At 52.4% G+C, this 22,522-nt stretch overlaps 1 protein-coding gene across 1 annotated transcript in view; it reads right to left on the reverse strand.

The window, feature by feature from the left end:
* The window catches only part of SULT2B1 (sulfotransferase family 2B member 1), a 47,554-nt gene extending 25,304 nt beyond the window's left edge, over positions 1 to 22,250 (reverse strand). The window contains exon 1 of the mRNA XM_064380774.1: positions 22,180 to 22,250. Within this exon, the coding sequence (XP_064236844.1) occupies positions 22,180 to 22,250 (71 nt within the window). The remainder of the gene's footprint in view (positions 1 to 22,179) is intronic.
* Positions 22,251 to 22,522: the final 272 nt, after the last annotated feature.

Raw genomic sequence — 22,522 nt, forward strand, 5'->3', positions numbered from 1 at the left:
GCCGAGGCAGGTGGATCACCTGAGGTCAGGAGTTCAAGACCAGCCTGGCCAACATGGTGAAACCCCATCTCTACTAAAAATACAAAAATTAGCTGGGTGTGGTGGTGGGCAACTATAATCCCAGTTACTCTGGAGGCCAAGGCGCGAGAATCACTTGAACCTGGGAGGCGGAGGTTGCAGCCATTGCACTCCAGCCTGGGAGACAGAGCGAAACCTCAGCTCAGAAAAAAAAAAGAAAAGAAAGAAAAGAAAATATTTACAAAAAAAAAATAAAAGATGCCGGGCACAGTGGCTCACACCTGTAATCCCAGCACTTTGGGAGGCCAAGGCGAGCAGATCACCTGAGGTTAGGAGTTCAAGACCAGCCTGGTCAATATGGTGAAACCCCATCTCTACTAAAAATACAGGCCAGGCAAGGTGGCTCATGCCTGTAATCACAGCACTTCAGGAGGCTGAGGCGGGCAGGTCACGAGGTCAGGAGTTCAAGACCAGCCTGGCCAACATAGTGAAACCCCATCTCTACTAAAAATAAAAAAATTAGCCGGGCATAGTTGAGTGCCTGTAGTCCCAGCTACTTGGAAGGGTAAGGCAGGAGAATCGCTTGAACCCAGGAGGTGGAGGTTACAGTGAGCCGAGATCGTGCCACTGCACTCCAGCTTGGGTAACAGAGTGAGACTTCATGTCAAACAAAAAACAAAAAACATTAGCTGGTGGGCACCTGCAATCCCAGCTACTTGGGAGGCTGAGGCAGGAGAATCGCTTGAACCCAAGAGGCAGAGGTTGCAGTGAGCCGAAATGGCACCACTGCACTCCAGCCTGGGCGACAGAGGGAGACTCCGTCTCAAAAAGAAAAAAAAAAGGTTAATACAGAGCCTAGCTCATAGTTTGCATTCCATAACTTTGAACTAAAATTATTATGGTTATTTCATGCAGTAGCAGGTACCACAGGGGCCTATGTGAGCTCGGAGGAGAGTCTGCCTAGCACAGCCTTGGGCACACCTTAGGCCTTCAATAAATTGCAGTACTTTGTTCGTTCAGTGATGTCATCAGTTATCCCATAGGTTGAGTGTGGGTGTGGAATTAGTGATGACGTCACCGGTTACCAGGCAGATTTAGCCCAGTGGGCGTGTGCAGTGAGGTAATCCGTTTCCAGGAGGATTAGCCCCTGGGCACCTGCTGGGCCTTGGCTAGGCTTCCATTGGTCCCAATTGCCCTTTTGGTGCCTTGGGCAGTGGACCCCGCCTCTTTGATCCTCAGTTTCCTCATCTGTCACATGAGGATAAAAGCCATCTCTGCCTTGAGGTTTTAATCCTACTTGGGGATTCAACAGGATAATATATTTTAAGTGCCTGGCTCCTGATACATTTATCAGCCAATGGAAGCTCTGTGTAGCATTATTTGTCTTTGATCTGGCCAACAGCTCCTTGAGGGAAGACATCTCCTTCCCAGCTTACAGGAGGGGAAAACTCAGATGCCAACAAGACCCTGTGCCTTTGGGGAGGCCCTGAACGAATTAATGAATGAATAGGAAGGTGTCCTGCCCATTCTGCTCCAGCACCTGCAATCTCCAAACTGGGGGTCCCAGCCCCACCCTCCGGAGGCCAGGTTGGAGCCCACAGTGCTGGGAGACGTTGGTGCTCAACCAGTGTTTGAGTGAATGAGTGTAGGAAGGAAGGGGTTTACCAGGACGAATGGAAAGTCAAAGTCTTTCAGCTGCTGCAGGAGCTCTCAGCCTTGGGTGCTGCGGACATTTTGAAAGATCTCCAAGGGCTGGGTGAGGTGGCTCACATCTGCAGTCCCAGCACTTTGGGAGGCCAAAACAGGAAGATTACTTGAGGCCAGGTGTTTAAGAGCAGCCTGAACAACACAGTGAGATCACCGTCTCGATACAAAAATATTAGCTGAGTGCCACGCACAGTGGCTCATGCCTGTAATCCCAGCACTTTCCCAGGCCGAGGTGGGTGGATCACCTGAGGTCAGGAGTTCAAGACCAGCCTGACCAACATGGAGAAACCCCATCTCTACTAAAAAATACAAAAATTAGCCGGGCGTGGTGGCACATGCCTGTAATCCCAGCTATTCGGGAGGCCAAGGCAGGAGAATCGCTTAAACCCAGGAGGCGGAGGTTGCGGTGAGCCATCACGTCACTGCACTCTAGCCTGGGCAACAAGAGTGAAACTCCATCTCAAAAAAAAAAACAAAAAAAAATTAGCTGAGTGTAGTGGCATGCACCTATAGTCCCAGCTACTCGGGAGGCTGAGGTGGGAGGATCAATTGAGCCCAGGAGTTTGAGGCTGCAGTGAGCTGAGATTGCACCACTGCACTCCAGCCTGGGTGACAGCATGAGGCCCTGCTTCTAAAAACAAACACACAAACAGACCTGTTGTTGTGCAGTGGGTGGGGTAGAATTGGTCTCGAGAGAGGATATGGAAGTTCAAGGAGGAAGCGATTTGCCTGTGGCCACACAAGAACGGAACAGAGCTGGAATTTGAACCGAGGCCACAGTGGCCTCTCAACCCTGTAGACTCAGTCCCTCCTTCACCATGAACCGCACAGTCCGGCCAAGACCCCAAATGCACTGAGCACTAGTCCACCTCTGGGTCCCTGGAGCTGCTGTTGCCCCTCCTGAAAATGCCCCCCACCCTGTCATTCTCTGGGCCTGATCACAGAGGCAACCAAGCAGCGCCCGCACCCGCCCACACACCTACACGGCTGCATTCTCGCATTCCTAGGACAGGTGCCCTGCAAGTGGCTGTTCACCTTGCAAAGCAAATCTGGCCCCAGGGAGACATCCCTCTGCCTGGGTCACAGGCCTGTTTGTTCCCACAAAACATGTCCAGAGCCGTGCAGGTATCGCTCGATTTGAGCGGAGGAATGAAGGGGACAATTGAGCCAGCGAGAGGCCGTGAGCAGGGACAGCAGATAGAGCTCCGACCGGGTGGCCACAGTGGGCGGGTGGGTGTGTGATTGCCGAGAATGACTCAGCCTCCTGGACAGCGAATGGCTCTGCCTGCGAGCCCCTGACATGCGATTCTTTTCTTTTTTTTTTTTGGAATCTCACTCTGTCACCCAGGCTAGAGTGCAGTGGCATGATCTCGGCTCACTGCAAACTCTACCTCCTGGGTTCAAGCCATTCTCCTGCCTCAGCCTCCTGAGTAGCTGGGACTACAGGCATGCACCACCACACCCGGCTAATTTTTTGTATTTTTAATAGAGACAGGGTTTCATGGTGTTAGCCTGTATGGTCTCGATCTCCTGACCTCGTGATCCACCCACATTGGCCTCACAAAATGCTAGGATTACAGGTGTGAGCTGCTGTGCCTGGCCTCTTTTTTTTTTTTTTTGAGATGGAATCTTGCTCTGTCACCCAGGCTGGAGTACAGTGGCAGAATCTCGGCTCACTGCAACCTCCCTCTCCCAGGTTCAAGCAAGTCTCCTGCCTCAGCCTCTGGAGTAGCTGGGATTACAGGTGCCCACCACCATGCTTCGCTAATTTTTGTATTTTTAGTAGAGATGGGGTTTCACCATGTTGGCCAGGCTGGTCTTGAATTCCTGACCTCAGGTGATCCTCCCACCTCAGCCTCCCAGAGTGCTGGGATTACAGGTGTGAGCTACCGTGCCAAGCCTTATTTAGTGAAACCTATTAAATAAGGTTTTTTATTGAAAAAAAAATTAGCCAGGCATGGTGGCCTGTACCCGTAGTCCCAGCTACTTGGGAAGCTGAGGTAGGAAGATCACTTGAGCCCAGTAGTTCAAGGCTACAGGGAGCTCTGACCTTACCACTGCACTCCAGCCTGGGTGACAAAGCAAGACCTCATCTCTAAAAATAATAATAAGGCCGGGCGCGGTGGCTCACGCCTGTAATCCCAGCACTTTGGGAGGCTGAGGTGGGTGGATCATGAGGTCAAGAGATCGAGACCATCCTGGTCAACATGGTGAAACCCCATTTCTACTAAAAATACAAAAAATTAGCTGGTCATATGGTGGCGCGTGCCTATAGTCCCAGCTACTCTGGAGGCTGAGGCAGCAGAATTGCTTGAACCCAGGAGGCGGAGGTTGTGGTGAGCCGAGATCGCGCCATTGCACTCCAGCCTGGGTAACAAGAGCGAAACTCCATCTCAAGAATAATAATAATAAGAATAATAATAATAATAATAATAGGCCAACCGTGGTGGCTCATACCTGTAATCCCAGCACTTTGGGAGGCTGATGTGAGAGGATCATTTGAGGTCAGGAGTTCGAGACCAGCCTGGCCAACATGGTAGAACCCTGCCTCTACTAAAAATACAAAAATTAGCCAGGGGCGGTGGCACCTGCCTGTGGTTCCAGCTACTTGGGAGGCCGAGGCAGGAGAATCTTGTACCCGGGCGACAGAGGTTGCAGTGAGCCCAAATCACACAAGTACACTCCAGCCTGGGCAACAGAGCAAGACTCTGTCTCAAAACAGAAGAAATCCAAAATCCAAACACCAGAGTCACTCTCCCTTCTGGGTGTTTGTCCAAGAGAAACGGAAGCCTCTATGTTTATACAAATATCTATAGTTGACCCTCATCTCTACTCATGTTTATAGCTGCTCTACTCATAACTGCTAAGCCCTGGGGACGGCCCGAACGTCCTTCCATGGGTGAGTGGATAAACAGCAGTACATCTGTGCCATATGATACTACTCAGCCACGAGAAAGAACGGTTCCCACAGCCACAGGGAAGGCTCCCGAGGCATTGCACTACGTGAAAGAGCCAGACTCGGAAGGTGAGCTCAGTGTTCCAGCTCTGTGACTGTGCTTGGCTCAATCACAGCCCCCAGTGATGCCCTCGTCCTAATCCTTGAAATCTGAGACTGTCTTCCACAAGTGGCAAAATGGATTTTGCAGACGTGACTAACAATCTTGATGCGGTGGCTCACGCTGATAATCCCTGCACTTTGGGAGGCCAAGACGGGTGGATTACTTGACGTCAGGAGTTTGAGACCAGCCTGGGCAACACGGCGAAACCCCATCTCTATTAAAAATACAAAATTAGCCGGACGTGGTGGCGGGTGCCTGTAATCCCAGTTACTCGGGAGGCTGAGGCAGGAGAACCACTTGAACCTGGGAGGTGGAGGTTGCAGTGAGCTAGGATTGTGTCACTGCGCTCCAGCCTGGATGACAGAGTCTGTGTCTCAGAAAAAAAAAAAAAAAAGGATCTTCAGGCCAGGCATGGTGGCTCATGCTTGTAATCTCAGTATTTTGAGAGACTGAGATGGGAGGATTGCTTGAGGCCAGGAGTCTAAGACCAGCCTGGGCTACAAACAGGGAGACAACATCTCTTAAAAAAAGAAAAAAAGAGCCAGGTGTAGTGGCTCACGCCTCTAATCCCAGCACTTTGGGAGGCCGAGGCGGGCGGATCACGAGGTCAGGAGTTTCAGACCAGCCTGGCCAATATGGTGAAACACCATCTCTACTAAAAATACAAAGATTAGCTGGGCGTGGTGGCAAACACCTGTAGTCCCAGCTACTCGGGAGGCTGAGGCAGGAGAATTGCTTGAACCTGGGAGATGGAGGTTGCAGTGAGCTGAGATTGTGCCACTGCACTCCAGCCTGGGAGACAGAGCAAGACTCTGTCTCAAAAAAAAAAGAAAGAAAAGGAAAGAAAAAAAAGAAAGGAAACTCCTGGGCTCAAATGATCCTCTTATCTCAGCCTCCTAAAGTGCTGGGATTACAAGTGTCACTGAGCCCAGTGGGTTGCAGTTTTAGATAAAAATTCATCTAATATTTAATCTAAAATTTATCATGTATCTAAATGCCAAACGCTGCTGACTCAGCGGCATCAGGAACATCTGAGCAAAGACCTGCAGATGGTGAGAGATGGAGCGGTGTGTGGGGCCCAGGAAAAAGCATGCGCGAAAAGGAAGCGAGTGGTGGGCTGCTGGGATTCTGGGGTCTGAGTGGGGCTGGAGCTGGGGGCCCCTGAGTGGTCCACCCTTGCAGGAATGCGATCAGCAGCCCTGGCGGTGCCGCTGACTCACTGCCGGCTCCTGTGATCAACTCGCCTTTCTCTGGAGAGAGAGAGTGTTGCCAAGACCCCCGGCCCGAGCTGGGTTCAATGCGCCTCACTCCCAGGACGTGGAGCAGTGTCTCGGCGCCCTGCCCTGCCTCCGTCCTGCCTGTTCTCCCTGCCAGGCCCACCCTCATTCATCTCTGGACAGGCTTGCACTGGGAGCCATCTGGACAGGCGTCCCCAGCTCAACCTCTCAGCAGGATGACTCACCCTTGGCCACAGAGAAATGCTCTCGGCAGGAAATGTGACTGGCATGACCCCTCAGGGAGATGTTTGGGAACATTTACAGGATTCAAGCCCGGCTCCTTCTTCGTCTTCAGGGCTTGGGTCTTCCCTAACCACCTTGGCTAAAACAAGAAGACCTCTCCACCCCTGCTCACATTACTGCCCATCTCTGCATCCTGCTGGCCTCTTTTGCAGCCCTATTTATTTATTTGTTTGTCTGTTTGTTTTTTGAGACAGAGTTTTACTCTTGTTGCCCATGCTGGAGTGCAGTGGCATGATCTCGGCTCACTGCAACCTCCGCCTCCTGGGTTCAGGCAATTCTCCTGCCTCTGCCTCTCGAGTAGCTGGGATTACAGGCGCACACTGCCATGCCCAGCTAATTTTTTGTATTTTAGTAGAGATGGGGTTTCACTGTGTTGCCCAGGCTGGTCTCGAACTCCTGAGCTCAGGTGACCTGCCTGCCTCAGCCTCCCAAAGTGCTAGAATTACAGGCATGAGCCACCACACCCAGCATGTCCATCTAACTTTCGTATTTTTAGTAGAGATGGGGGGGTGGGTTTCACCATGTTGCCTAGGCTGGTCTCGAACTCCTGGCTTCAAGCAATCTACCAGGCTCGGTCTCCCAAAGTGCTGGGTTTACAGGCGTGAGCCATCGCACCCGGCCATACATATATTTCTCAACATGAGCACACTTTAGGCTGGCTGCAGTGGCTCCTGCCTATAATCCCAGCATTTTGGGAGGCCAAGGTGGGAGGATTCCTTGAGCCTAGGAGTTTGAGACCAGACTGGACAACATAGTGAGACTCCATCTCTACAAATAACAATAAAAAAAATTAGGCTGGGCACGGTGGCTCACGCCTGTAATTCCAGCACTTTGGGAGGCCGAGGCGGGCGGATCACCTGAGATCAGGAGTTCAAGAGCAGCCTGGTCAACATGGTGAAACCCATCTCTACTAAAAATACAAAATTAGCCGGGCGTGGTGGCGCATGCCTGTAATCCTAGCTACTCAGGAGGCTGAGGCAGGAGAATCACTTGAAGCCGGGAGGCGGAGGTTGCGGTGAGCTGAGATCCAACCACTATACTCCAGCCTGGGCAACAAGAGCGAAACTCCATCTAAAAAAAAAAAATTAGCCAGTGGGTGGTGGCCCGTGCCTGTAGTCCCAGCTCCTCGAGAGGCTGAGAGGTGAGGTGGGAGAACTGCTTGAACCCAGGAGGAGGAGGTTGCAGTGAGCCCAGACCACATCATCGCAAAGCGTGGGTAATAACCTGGGTAACCGACCAGCCTGGGTAACACAGTGAGACTCCATCAAAAAATCAATCAATCAATTAGCTGGGTGTGGTGGCACATGCCTGTCATCTCACCTACTTAGGAGGCTGACGTAGGACTGCCTGAGCGGGGGAGGTCGAGGCTGCAGTGGGCGGTGGTTGCACCCCTGTACTCCTTCCAACCGACAGGGCAAGATCCTATCTCAAAAGAAAAAAAAATTAAAACAAAAATTAAATAAGCACACTTTAGATTTGTGTGGTTGACTGTAGGTAAACTTCTATAAAGAAAAAAAGAGGGCCGGGTGCGGTGCTCACGCCTGTAATCCCAGCACTTTGGGAGGCCGATGCGGGTGGATCACGAGGTCAATAGGTCGAGACCATCCTGGTCAACATGGTGAAACCCCGTCTCTACTAAAAATACAAAAAATTAGCTGGGCATGGTGGCACGTACCTATAATCCCAGCTACTCAGGAGGCTGAGGCAGGAGAATTGCCTGAACCCAGGAGGCGGAGGTTGCAGTGAGCCGAGATCGCGCCATTGCACTCCAGCCTGGGTAACAAGAGCGAAACTCCGTCTCAAAAAAAAAAAAAAAAAAGAAAAAGAAACACATTGGCCAGGTGCAGTGGCTCATGTAATCCCAGCACTCTGGGAGGCTGAGGCAGGCAGGTCACCTGAGGACAGGAGTTCGAGACCAGCCTGGCCAACATGGCAAAACTCCATCTCTACTAAAAATACAAAACTTAGCCGAGCCTGGTGGCGGGGCCTGTAATCCCAGCTATTCCAGCGGCTAAAGCAGGAGAATCGTTTGAACCTGGGAGATAGAGGTGAAGTGAGTCAAGGTCCAGCTACTGCACTCCAGCCTGGGTGACAGAGGGAGAGTCCCTCTCAAACACTCAAACACACACACACACACACACACACACACCGTGAACAAATATTGAAGTAGTTAATAACATCCAGCCTGGAATGTTTAGGGTGAAACATTCAGATGTCTGCAACTTACTTTGAAAGGCGACAAATGTAAGGATTACGCCAGGCGTCCTGACTCACACCTGTAATCCCAGCACTTTGGGAGGCCTAGGTGGGCAGATCACCTGAGGTTGTGAGCTAGAGACCAGCCTGTCTAACATGGTGAAACCCTGTCTCTACTAAAAAAACAAAAATTAGCCGGGCGCGGTGGCTCACGCCTGTAATCCTAGCACTTTAGGAGGCAGAGGCGGGTGGATCACCTGAGGTCAGGAGTTCATGACCAGCCTGGCCATCACGGTGAAACCCCATCTTTAAATAAATAAATAAATATTTTTAAAATTTAAAAAATAAATAAATAAAATAAAAATTAAAAAAAACAAAAATTGGCCCGGGCAAGGTGACGCACCCCTGTAATCCCTGCACTCTGGGAGGCTGAGGCAGGCAGGTGACCTGAAGTCAGGAGTTTGAGACCAGCTTGGCCAACATGATGAAACCTGTCTCTACTAAAAATACAAAAAATTAGCTGGGCATGGGGCGGGCACCTGTAATTCCAGCCACTCAGGAGGCTGAGGCAAGAGAATTGCTCGAACTCGGGAGGCGGAGGTTGTGGTGAGCCAACATCGCGCCACTGCACTCCAGCCTGGGCGACAAGAGCAAAACTCTGTCTCAAAAAATAAAAATAAAAAACCAGAAGGATAAATGGCTAGAGGGATGCAAAGACCTGTGACAACATAGGTACTATGTAATAAAATTGTAGCGTCTCCTGAGAGTGACACTGTAAAAAAAAAAAAATTTAAAACTTGGAAAACCCCAAATTTTAGTGGTGGTGAGAATAGGGGGATTCATGGGGTAATCCTTCCAATGTTCTTGTAAGTTTCAAAAAATTTCATAATAAAAGGTTAGGAGGAGGAGGTGGCACTCGTTTGGCAAGATGTCTGAGATAATACGAAGAACAGAAGGGTAAGGGTGGAGGCAGATGGAAAGTCATCTCTTAGTTACGTAGAAAAGCAGGCCTGGCACAGTGGCTCACATCTGTAATCCCAGCACTTTGGGAGGCTGAGGTGGGACGACTGCTTGAGCCCAGGAGTTCTAAACTGCAGTGATCTGTGATGAGGCCACTGCACCTTTTGAGACGGAGTCTCGCTCTGTCGCCCAGGCTGGAATGCAGCGACGCCATCTCAGCTCACTGCAACCTCCACCTCCCGGGTTCAATCTCCTGCCTCAGTTTCCCAAGTAGCTGGGATTACAGGTGCGTGCAATCATGCCCGGCTAATTTTTGTATTTTTATTAAAGACGGGATTTCAAGATGTTGGCCAGGCTGGTCTCGAACTCCTGGCTTCAGGTGATCCTGATTAAGGGCGTGAGCCGCCACGCCCAGCCAAGACTCTGTGTCTGAAAAGATAAAAAATTGAAAAAATTGTCCAGGTATGGTGGCTCACGCTTGTAATCCCAACACTTTGGGAGGCTGAGGCGGGTGGATCACGAGGTCAGGAGTTCGAGACCAGCCTGGCCAACACAGTGAAACCCTGTCTCTACTTAAAATACGAAAATTAGCTGGGCATGGTGGCGGGTGCCTGTAGTCCCAGCTACTCGGGAGGCTGAGGCAGGAGAATCGCTTGAACCCAGGAGGTGGAGGTTGCAGTGAGCCGAGATGGTGCCACTGCACTTCAGCCTGGGTGACAGAGCGAGACTCCGTCTCAATAAATAAAATTCTTTTCCTTTGGAGGAAGGCACATATCGCAAGTGAATTTTGACACACACATACCCTGTGCTATCCAACCCCCATTAAGATACACGACAGTCCCTCCTCAGATAGTTTCCTTACATCTGGTGTCTTTTTGCGTGTGTGTGTGAGATGAAGTCTCTGTTGCCCAGGCTGGAGTGCAGTGGCACCATCTCAGTTCACTGCAACCTCTGCCTCCCGTGTTCAAGCGATTCTCCTGCCTCAGCCTCCGGAGTAGCTGGGATTACAGGCATGCGCCATCATGCCCAGCTACTTTTTATATTTTTAGTAGAGATGGGGTTTTGCCATGTTAGCCAGGCTGGTCTTGAACTTGTGGCCTCAAGGGATCCACCCACTTTGGTCTCCCAAAGTGCTGGGATTACAAGCGTGAGCCATGGCGCCTGGCCCCGGCTTGCATCTTGTCTCAATCAGTCCCTGCCCTGTCCCCAGATGCCACCCCCTGCACCCTGCACTGCACAGATTAAGCCCCGTCTTGCACATTCTAGAACTGTCATCTTATAGAAGAGGCTCTTTGGTGTCTGGCTTTCTTTGCTCAGCATAACGTTTCTGACATTTTCCGTGTCTGTGTGTACATTAGGGCTTGTTCCCGTTTGCGGCTGAGTAGAATTCCACTGCATAAATAAATCACAATGTGTTGATCCAGCCTCTGCTAATGGACACCTGGGCGGTTTCCAGGTCAGGCTATTACTCCCAAAGCTGCCACAGCTGTTCCTGTCTTTGTGGGAACCTGCATTCTCATTTCTCTTGGGCAAATAACTAGGAACAGAATTGCTGGGTCACAGAGTGGATATCAGCTGATTTGCATTGTAGTAGCTGTAAAGTAGGTTTTAAGACCTGATAGGAGGCCAGGTGCCGTGGCTCTCGCCTGTAATCCTACCACGTTGGGAAGCCGAGGCGGGAGAATCGCTTGAGCCCAGGAATTCAAAACCAGCCTGCATAACATAGTGAGACCCTGTCTCTACAAATAATCTATTTTAATAAAATTTTATATTTTAAAAAAAGAGATCTGACAGGGAACGATCCCCTTTAACTTTTTTTTTTCTTGCCAATTCTTGCACATTTAAAATCTATATAAATATTGGCTGGGAATGGAGGCTCACACCTCTAATCCCAGCACTTCGGGAGGCCGAGGTGGGTGGATCACTTGAAATTGGGAGTTCAAGACCAGCCTTGTCAACATGGTGAAACCTGTCTCTACTTAAAAATACAAAAATTAGCCAGGCATGGTGGTGCATGCCTGTTTATCCCAGCTGCTCGGGAGGCTGAGAATTGCTTGAACCTGGGAGGCGGAAGTTGCATTGAGCTCAGATTGCACCACTGCACTCTGGCCTGGGTGAAGAAGTGAGACTCTGCCTCAAAAAAATAAACAGTGTACATAAATATTGTATATATCCTCAAAACAGATACAACTATGATCTAGAAAGAAAAAAATAATAAATAACAAAAGCTATATAAACATTACTATGATTTATTTTTTTATTTTTTGAGACAGTGTTTAACTCTTGTTGCCCAGGCTGGAGTGCAGTGGTACAATCTCAGCTCACTGCAACCTCTGCCTCTTGGGTTTAAGCAATTCTCCTACCTCAACCTCCCAAGTAGCTGAGACTACAGGCATGTGCCACCATGCCCAGCTAATTTTTTGTATTTTTAGTAGAAACAGGTTTCACCATGTTGGCCAGGACGGTCTGGAACTCCTGACCCCAGGTGATCCGCCAGCTTCAGCCTCCCAAAGTGCTGGGATTACAGGCGTGAGCCACCTCGGCCAGCCTAATTTTTGTATTTTTAGTAGAGATGGGGTTTCGCCATGTTGACCAGGCTAATTCCAAACTCCTGACCTCAAGTGATCCTCCCGCCTTGGCCTCCCAAAGTTCCTGGATTACAGGCATGAGCCACTGTGCCTGGCTAATTTTTATATTTTTAGTAGAGATGGGGTTTCCCCACGTTGACCAGGCTGGTCTTAAACTCCCGACCTCAAGTGATTCACCTGCCTTAGCCTCTCAAAGTGCTGGGATTACAGGCATGAGCCACGGCGTCCAGCCAAGGCCCATTTTGGAGAAGAGAGTGGGGCTCTGGCCTGTAGAGCGTTTCACCCACATCTGCTGATAGGAACACACCTTAGGTTCGAGGTCCCGGCTCTGTCCCTTGAAGCCTGCAGTCTCACCGCGGGCCCTGCCCCTCCGAGTCCCGCTCTGGCTGGGCTGCCAGGGTCGTTCTGTCCTCACTGTCCAGTTCGGCTTGCTCCCTGCCCGCCACGTGCTCCACCACACCGCGGAACCGCAGGCTGCACGATGCCTTTCACCTGGCGCTCTTCACTTTTTTCTCTCCTGCCTTCTCTCAAATGCCTCCTCTCTCTCTCCCTTCCAGCTTATCTTCATTACTTATTCAATCATTTTTTTTTTGAGACAAGGTTTTGCTCTGCCTCCTCAGCTGCACTCAGGCTGGAGTGTAATGGCGTGATCTCAGCCCACTGCAACCTCCGCCTCCTGGGTTCAAACGATCCTCCTGCCTCAGCCTCCAGAGTAGCTGGGATTACAGGCACGCACCACCACACCTGGCTAATTTTTTTTTTTTTTCAGATGGAGTTTTGCTCTTGTTGCCCAGGCTGGAGTGCAGTGGCGCCGTCTCTGCTCACCGCAGCCTCCGCCTCCTGGGTTTAAGCAATTCTCCTGCCTCAGCCTCCGGAGTAGCTGAGATTATAGCCATGCACCACCACGCCCAGCTTATTTTATTTGTTTGTTTACTTATTTAGAGACAGGGTTTCACTCTTGTTGCTCAGGCTGGAGTTCAGTGGCACAATCTTGGCTCACTGCAAACTCCGCCTCCCAGGTTCAAGCGATTCTCCTGCCTCAGTCTCCCGAGTAGGAGAGATTACAGGTGCCCATCAACAAGCCTGTCTAAGTTTTGTATTTTTAGTAGAGATGGGGTTTCACCATATTGCCCAGGCTGGTCTTGAACTCCTTACCTCAAGTGATCCACCCGCCTCAGCCTCCCAAACTGCTGGTATTACAGGTGTGAGTCACTGTGCTCAGCCTCATTGACAATTTTTTAAATTGACTATCTGTGGAAATGATAATATTTCAGATATAGCAGATACGTAATTAAAATTAATTTCACCTGTTTCTTTTATTTTTTTGGAAATACATGGCTACAAGAAAATATGTTCCTATGACCTCACAGTATCTATCTATGGAAGGTGGCCAGAGTCATGGAAACCACAGGGGTGATCAGTCCCCCAGAGAAGAAATGGCCACCGAGGGGCAGCCTCTGACTGCAGTTTCAAGCCACTGTCTCATTCCTTTCTCTGGCATGAGGGTTGTGGGTGGGGCCTCAGTTTTCCCATCTGTAAAATGGGCATCGTATGCCTGGGCATGCGCAGGGCTGTTGTGAAGACTGAATGAGCTCATCCTCACACGGGCCTCAGCACAGGGCCAGGGCCTGGCTAATGACAGATACTCAGGAAGCTCGTCATTCTTTTTTTTGTTGTTTTTTTGATACGGAGTCTTGCTCAGTTGCCCAGGCTGGAGTGCAGTGGAACAGTCTCGGCTCACTGCAACCTCCACCTCCCAGGCTCAAGTGATTCTCCTGCTGCAGCCTCCCAAGTAGCTGGGATTACAGGCACCCACCACCAAGCGCCTGCTAATTTTTGTATTTTTAGTAGAGACGGGGTTTCCTCATGTTGGCTAGGCTGGTCTCAAACTCCTGACCTCAGGTGATCACCCACCTCAGCCTCCCAAAGTGCTGGGATTACAGGTGTGAGCCACCGCGCCCGGCCAGGAAGCTCCTTATTCTTATCATTCCTCACCCATTCCCTCCCTTCCTAGCACAGGAGTTTCTGGCTCAGCAGGGGACCCAGGAACTGGGGAAGGAGGAAAGAGAAATAGCTGAGTCAGCAGTGAGCCGGGGTCAGATCCTTCCCCGGTCATTGCCCGTTTCACAGATGCCCAGCCTCAAGGTCAGTCCTGTCCACCAGGAGAGTCCCAGAGCAAGGGGGCGGCATTCAAACCAAGGACTGCCTGCCTGCAGGCTTTTATTTATTTATTTTTTGAGACAGAGTTTCACCCTTATTGCCCAGGCTGGAGTGCAATAGTATGATCTCGGCTCACCACAACCTCCGCCTCCCGGGTTCAAGCGATTCTCCTGCCTCAGCCTCCCCGTAGCTGGGATCACAGGCATGCGCCACCACGCCCAGCTAATTTTGTATTTTTAGTAGAGACAGGGTTTCTCCATGTTGGTCAGACTGGTCTTGAACTCCCAACCTCATGTGATCCACCCGCCTCGGCCTCCCCAAGTGCTGGGATTACAGGTGTGAGCCACCGAGCCCAGCGTCTTCTTTTTAATTTTTTTTCAGAGATGAGGGTTTGCTATGTTGCCCAGGCTGGTCTTGAACTCCTGGCCTCAAGCAATCCTCCTACCTTGGCCTCCCAAAGTGTTGGGTTACTGGCGTGAGCCGTGGCGCCCAGCCCCTGCAGGCATTCTTGTCTGCGGTGTCAAGTCCCCACTTTCCCGGATCCTCAGGGCTCTGGTCCCCATGTGAGTAGCCGGCCACACCTCTCTTGTGGTTTCTACTCCAGGCCTCCCGGCAAGGCTCCCTTCTCGCCCTGGCATTCACTAGATATCATGGGCAACCTACTGGGTCCCACAGTTCCTTCTCTAGACCCTCCAGGTGGCAAACTGCGCTGCTCAGTGCTTTCCAAATGGGTCCTGAACTCAGCAGGCTAACGTGGCCAAACCCCGTCTCTACCAAAAATACAAAAATCAGCCAGGCGCGGTGGCGGGTGCCTGTCATCCCAGCTACTTGGGAGGCGGAGGCAGGAGAACCGCTTGAACCCAGGAGGCGGAGGGAGCCAAAGTCACACCGCTGTGCTCCAGCCTGGGCCACAGAGCAAGACTCTGTCTCAAAAAAACAAAACAAACCCAAATGGGCCCGAACTCTGAACGTGCTCACTTCTCGGCTTTCCTCTGCCGGTCCCTACACAGGCCCGCCAGGCACAACTGCTGCCCCCCACCCCAGAGAGCAAGTGGAAAGAAAAACGCATCCCGTCCCTCACTCCCCTAGCCTGAGTCCCTTGTCGGGGGCTGGGGGGAGAGGGAGGGAACTGTGAGCATCTTTTTCTGCTTCTCCCCAAGTCCCCGCATCCAGTAGTGCTGGCCCTGAAGCCCCTGTCCCGTCCGCCTGCCCAAATCTCACCCAGCAGCAAGGCAAAGCCTTCTTTCTTTTTTTATTTTTTGAGACAGAGTCTCACTCTGTCACCTCAGCTGGAGTGCAATGACACAATCTTGGCTCACTGCAACCTCTGCCTCCCGGGTTCAAGCGATTCTCCTGCCTCGGCCTCCCAAGTAGCTGGGATCACAGGCATGCGCCACCACACCCGGTTAATTTTGTATTTTTAGTAGAGATGGGGTTTCTCCATGTTGGTCAGACTGGTCTCGAACTCCCAACCTCAGGTGATCTGCCCGCCTCAGCCTCCCAAAGTGCTGGGATTACAGGTGTGAGCCACCGTGCCTGGCCAGCCGCCTTACTATTTAATTGTTTGAAACCTCTCGATCAGCCCCAGTCTCGGAAAAAGCAGCTTCGTGACTTGCAGGACTTTGGCCGTAAAATCTTTCAAGTGGCTCAGCCCTACCTAAGGCAGGCGGGGCTGGGGTTGTAAAACCAGAGCCGGCCCCTCCTCGCCAATAAGAGGCAGAGATCAGAAGGTGCGGCGCTAGGGACTCCCGAGATCAGAGCAAGGGGAGGAGCAGCCATCGCAGCTCTCCCTGGCCGCCCGGGGCGCCCCAGGTCCAAAGGCCCGCGTGGCTTCTCCGGCCTTGACACTGCGCAGCCCAGCATGCCGGGAATGCAAAGAAATGCCTGGAACTGCAGAGCCGCCGCTACGCCTCCTGCCTGGGCTGAGTCTCCCTCCTGGATCTCGCTCCTTCCTGGTCTCACTCATCCCTAAGTTCCCCATCCAGGGCATGATAGGGTCAGGCTTCCCTGGTTCGAATCCTGGCGATGCCCTGCTTGGCAGCTGTGTGACCCTGGGCATGTCACTCAACCTCTCTGGGCCTCACCTCTTACACGGGATGGCAGTAAAGTGGGTTAATCTCAGAGGGCTGTGAGGATTAGGTGAAGTGATACAGACAGCACTCAATGGGTTGAGGACAACGTCAAGGACGTCACAGGGATTGTATCATCCTGTGCTTGAGTGGCAGCTCCGCGCCCGTCCTGCCTATCGCCCATGCCTAATATTTTCCCCTTACGATTTTAATTTAGCCTGTATTATCCTTTTTAGTCCTTTTTCCATACAAGGCCACATGGAACACATATTACATTTCTTTCTCTTTTTTTCTTTTTTAAGACGGAGTCTCCCTTTGGAGCCCAGGCTGGAGTGCAGTGGCACGATCTTGGCTCATTGCAACCTCCACCTCCTGGGTCCTGATTCAAGCAATTCTCCTGCCTCAGCCTCCCAAGTAGCTGGGATTACAGGTGCCTGCCACCACACCCAGCTAATTTTTGTGTTTTCAGTAGAGACAGGGTTTCACCATGGTGGCCAGGCTGGTCTTGAACTCCTGACCTTGTGATCTGCCCGCCTCGGCTTCCCAAAGTGCTGGGATTACAGGCATGAGCCACCTTGGCCTGGTCACATATTAAATTTCTTTTTTTTTTTTTTTTAGATGGAGTTTCAATCTTGTTACCCAAGCTGGTGTGCAGTGGTGCCGTCTCCGCTCACTGCAACCTCTATCTTCTGGGTTCAAGCGATTCTCCTGCCTCAGCCTCTGGAGTAGCTGGAATTATAGGTGTGTGCCACCATGCCCAGCTAATTTTTGTAGAGAAGGGGTTTCACCATGTTGGCCAGGTTGGTCTTGAACTCCTGACCTCAAGGGATCTGCCCACCTTGACCTCTCAAAATGCTGGGATTACAGGCATGAGCCACTGCACCCAGCCTCACATATTAATTTCTAAAGCATAATTTATAACGAACCCCATAAACTAGAACATTCTGAGCAATGCATCTTGCCAATATCTCAGAGCTCCTCCCCGTGGCATTTGCCCCTCCCTTGAGCTGCTATCCTGAATACAATTCTGGTCAATTCTCAGTTTTTATTTTATTTTTTTAGACACAGGGATCTTGCTATATTGTCCAGGCTGGTCTTGAACTCCTGGCCTCAAGTGATCCTCCCACCTCAGCCTCCCAAAGTGTTGGAATTATGGACAGGAGCCACCATGCCTGGCCTAGGATAACTTTTTTTTTTTTTAATCACACGTGCTTGTATTCTGAAAACAACAGTTTAGTTGCTCTCCCTGGGGGTGCTTAAAGAAGGAACCGCCTAGCCGCTGGGGTCTGTTGGAGGAGGGCCCGCCACTGGGAATTTCCTCTGGCGCTGGCCTTCCTCTGACTCACCTGCCCCTCACTCTTCTGAAGCCATCTCTGGCCCTGTGCCCCAACTCTCCCAGCACGCCCTGCCCCTCCTCCGTGTCTCCTAACCCTGACTCATCCTGGAAGCTCCGGCTCAGAGGTTGCCTAATGGATCCTCCATTCATTCATTCATTCTTTTTTTTTTTTTTTTTTTTGAGATAGACTTTTGCTCTCCTTGCCCAGGCTGAAGTGCAGTGGCACAATCTGGACTCACCACAACCTCTGCCTCCCGGGTTCAAGCGATTCTCCTGCCTCAGCCACCGGAGGAGCTGGGATTACAGGCGGACACCCCCACGCTGGGCTAATTTTGTATTTTCAGTAGAGACGGGGTTTCTCCATGTTGGTCAGGCTGGTCTCGGACTCCCGACCTCAGGTGATCCACCCGCCTCGGCCTCCCCATGTGCTGGGATTACAGGTGTGAGCCACTGCACCCAGACCATTCATTCATTCTTGACATCCTTTTCACAAATTTCCTGCATTAATTTCCTATCTACGAACAGGTCAATATTTTGGTGCCACGGGCCAGATACGAAGAGAGACCAGCATGATCAGGAACCTGGGATCTGGGGTGGACGTCTGCCTGCATTCTCTCAAACCCCACTGTGCCCTCTCACCCAAGCCAGAAATCCTAAATTGCCTGTGTTGAATCTTAAAGCCTGAAAAGTTTAGCAAAGGAAGGAGAGAGGGCAGAGATCAGCTCAGCCAAGGACATGGCACCATGAGTGCAAAGGCCAGAAAATGGGAGATCCTGGCTGCAGTAGGTCTACAAGCAGCTGCGGGAGGGGCTGGAAGCAGATGAGACGGGAGAAGAGGGGGCCTTGGAGCCCAGGTCTTGCTATGTTGCCCAGGCTGGAATGCAGTGGCTATTCACAGGCATGATCCCACCACTGATCAGCGCGGGAGTTTTGACCTGCTCTGTTTCTGACCTGGGCCAGTTCACTCCTCCTTAGGCAACCTGGGTCCCCCACTCCCAGGAGGTCACCATATTGATGCTGAACTTAGTGCAGGCACCTGATCGGCATAGCGCACTACAGCCCAGAACTTCTGGGCTCAAGCAATCCTCCACCTCAGCCCCCCGAGTAGCTGGGACTAAAGGTATGCGCCACCACACCTGGCTCTATTATATATTTCTTTTCTTTTCTCTTTTTGAGAGGGAGTCTCGCTTTGTCACCCAGGCTGGAGTGCAATGGTGCCATCTCGGCTCACTGCAACCTCCACCTCCCAGATTCAAGGGAATCTCCTGCCTCAGCCTCCCAAGTAGCTGGGATTACAGGCATGCACCACCACACTCAGCTAATTTTTGTATTTTTAGTAGAGACAGGGTTTCACCATGTTGTCCGGGCTGATCTCGAACTCTTGACCTCAAGTCATCCACCTGCCTCGGCCTCCCAAAGTGCTGGGATTACAGGCGTGCACCATCACACCACACTCAGCTTGTTATGTATTTCTGCTGGGGAGTAAGATCTCTTGGACAAAAGAAACCTGTGCCTTACAATGGTTTTGGAGACCATTGCTGTGAGTTCTGGGAAAGCCACAGAAGGGGTTGAGTTGGGGATGGCCAGAGATCCGTTTGGAGATGAGACAGGACCTGTGGGTCAAGCACAGTGGCTCACCCCTGTGATCTCGGCACTTCAACGAGCCAAATGGGAGGATCGCTTGAGGTCATGATTTCAAGACCAGCCTGCGCGACAGAGTCAGATCCTGTCCCTCCAAAAAAAGAGAAAGAGAGGCCGGGCGCAGTGGCTCATACCTGTAATTCCAGCACTCTGGAGGCCGAAGTGGGCGGATCACCTGAGGTCAGGAGTTTGAGACCAGCCTGGCCAACATGGTAAAACCCCATCTCTACTAAAAATACAAAAATTAGCTGGGTGCAGTGGTACGCGTGTCTCCCAGCTACTCCGGAGACTAAACCGCAGAGTGCCCACTTCACCTCCTGTCTGGGTTGAGTCTCCCTCCCGGATCTTACTCCTTTTTAGTCTTGCTCATCCTTAAATTCCCTGTGCAGGGCGTGATAGAGTCAGGCTTCCCTAGTTCAAATCCTGGCTACTTCCTGCTTGACTGCTGTGTGACCCTAGGCAAGTCACTCAACCTCTCTGGGCCTCACCTCTGATGGTATTCAAAGTGGGTTAATCTCAGGTGACTGTGAGGATTAGATGAGGTAATACACCTGAACCCAGGAAGCGGAGGTTACAGTGAGCCGAGATTGCACCACTGCACTCCAGCCTGGGTGACAGAGCCAGACTCCGTCTCAAAAAAACATACCAAGTAGTAGAGTAGCTGGAATGCAGGTGAGGAGGCTAGAGGGTGGGGTGGGTGAGGGCTGCGTGTTGAGGGATTCACGGGATGGCAGGGAGGAGGGACAGCTGAGGCTGGGTGTGGGGGGCTTAGGGGAAGATGAGGCCTAAGTCGGGGCAGAGAGTCAGGCACAGGGGTGGGGCCTGGGGACTGACCCGCTGGGAGCGAGCAGAGGGGAAGGTGGGGGCCAGGACCAGGCCTGTGGATCTGACCCAGTGATGGGGGCATGGGGAATCCCTGAGATGGGCAACCCAGGAGGAGGTGCGAATTTGGGGGGGTGACTGCTGAGTTCGGGGTGGGGAATGTTGTGTATTTGAGGGGGACTGGGAGGGGGATATCAGGAGCAAGAGGGCCCCAGGGGGACGCTCTAGCTGGCTGGCTGGGGAGAGGCACACCTCCAGGCCTAGGGGATTCCAGAAGTGTCTGGAAGCTTGAGGTCCTAGGGGATTCCAGAAGTGTCTGGAAGCTTGAGGTCCCAGGTGCTGCAGCCATTCAGGGCTAGAGGGTTATACACACACACACACCCCCCCCACCATGATGACGAAACAGCTTTGCAGAGGGCCAATGACTGAACCAAAGTCACCCCCTTAGCAAGGTCACTCAGGGCATTTTATGACCAGCTGGCAGGGCCATAGCAGAGATAAAAGGATAAAAAAGGTTCCCAGGTGCCTGGATGGGGTGGGGGTGAGGCCTTCCCAGAGGCAGGAACCCTGGAGGCGAGCTGGCTTATCTGTTTATCTCCAGAGGGAAGAATTGCAGCACTCAGAAGGCCTGGGACCTCCCTCAAGCAGAACTGGGCCAGCCTGGCCACGGCTGTCAGCCCAGGAGGCCCAGAGACACTAGAAAACTTGTCTAGGTCACAGAGCAATCAGGGTTGAACTGCTCCTGTCTCTGGAGTCCCAGGCACCAGGAAGGCCTCTCCAGGCCCCGGCTTCTGGCTGAGGGAGGGGAGGAGAGGGCCTGAAACAGTAGAAAGCCATGATGGCTCACACCTGTAATCCCAGCACTTCAGGAGGCTGAGGCGGGCGGATCACCTGATGCCAGGAGTTGGAGAACAGCCTGGCCAACATGGCGAAACCCAGTCTCTACTAAAAATACAAAAATAAAATCAGCCAGGCATGGTGGCAGGCTCCTGTAATCCCAGACACTCAGACACTCAGGAGGCTGAGGGTGGGGAATCACTTGAACCCAGGAGGCAGAGGCTGCAGTGAGCTGAGATGGCGCCATTGCACTCCAGCCTGGGCCACAAAAAGCGAAACTCCGTTTCGAAAAAAATAAAAGAAGAAAGGAATGAGGGAACTGGGCTGGGAACAGGCTTCGGTTGTCCCGTTCCTCACAGCCCACAGTGGCTGGAGGGGCCCAGGCTGCCAGGAGGGTCTCACTTGGCAGGAGTGTACGAGGGGTCGGAGACTGTCTCAGCAGTTTGCTGTGTGATCTGGGGCAGGCTGCCTGCCCTCTCTGGGTCCCTGCACGCTCACCTGAGAAATGGAGCCTCGAGGAGGGGTATAAGGGGCGTCACCAAGGCTATGAGGAGCAGGAGAAACCGCAGACTCGGGGGTGAGACTGACCGGGGTTCAGATTTGCTTCTAGCTGTGTAACTGACGCCGTGTCACTTTCCCTCCCAGCCTCGGTTTCCCCATCTGAAAGCAGGTACTGTCAAAGTGTCTGACTCACCCCCAGGAACAGCGGAATCGCGCTGAGCTCATGGGGGTGGGTAGTGCTCTGCCCTAACCACTCCTAGAAGGCCTGAAGAGTCTGGAGCCCACCCTCTCCGCCCCAAGCCCCCAGGACACAGCTTCTCCCTCTGGGTCTCAGCGGCATCCCAATCTCCCCCATTTTACCCCCAAGCAGCCCCGTTATCTCAGGGCTTGCCTGGGGTGTCCCGGGAAGCGATGGAGTACAACAGGCCATTGCGTTTCCTGAGCAACTAGTATGCACCAAGGTGCCTGCTCTCATCCTCACCTCTATGAGGAAGACACAGGGTTTATGAGCCCCTTTGACAGACAGAAAAACTGAGGCCCGGAGAGGCACAGGGACAGGCCAGGCATCCCCGCTGGTGACTAGCTGAGTCCTTGCTCCGTTCTCAAGAGGGACCTGTACCCCACAGTGGATGCCCAGCCCAGCCCCGCCAGCCAAGTCCGGGCCAGGCCTGAGGCTGAAGGCCACCCTTGCCACAGCCCCTGGCTCCCTCAAACAGCCACCTCCTCCCTGGGATCTCCTGGCTCCCGCTCAGATCGGGGCCTTACCTGATTTCCGAGATGTCGTCTTCATAGGTGTCCCACAAGCCGGGGATGTGCGGCTCTGCCGGCCCGTCCATGGCAGGTGGGCGAGGGCGGGGAGGGGAAGACGAGCAGGGAGCAGTGGCGCAGGGGCCAGGTGTGCGCAGCGACAGCGTCTGCCACTCAGGGAGCCCGCCAGGTGCCTACTCCGTGCCCAGCCCAAGGGGAGGGGCAGCACCCAGCCGGTTCTCCCAGCTGCTACCCACGCCTCCGACATCGGGGAGAGGCCGGAGGGAGCCACCCTGCTCCGAGGGCGGGGAGGAGCGGTGATGGGCACATCCCGGCGTCTGGTGCTCAGCTGGGAGCAGAG

Source organism: Aotus nancymaae, unplaced genomic scaffold (assembly GCF_030222135.1).
Source record: "Aotus nancymaae isolate 86718 unplaced genomic scaffold, 86718_ANA_hifiasm-v0.15.2.pri h1tg000028l, whole genome shotgun sequence".
In the NCBI taxonomy this organism is placed as follows: domain Eukaryota; kingdom Metazoa; phylum Chordata; class Mammalia; order Primates; family Aotidae; genus Aotus; species Aotus nancymaae.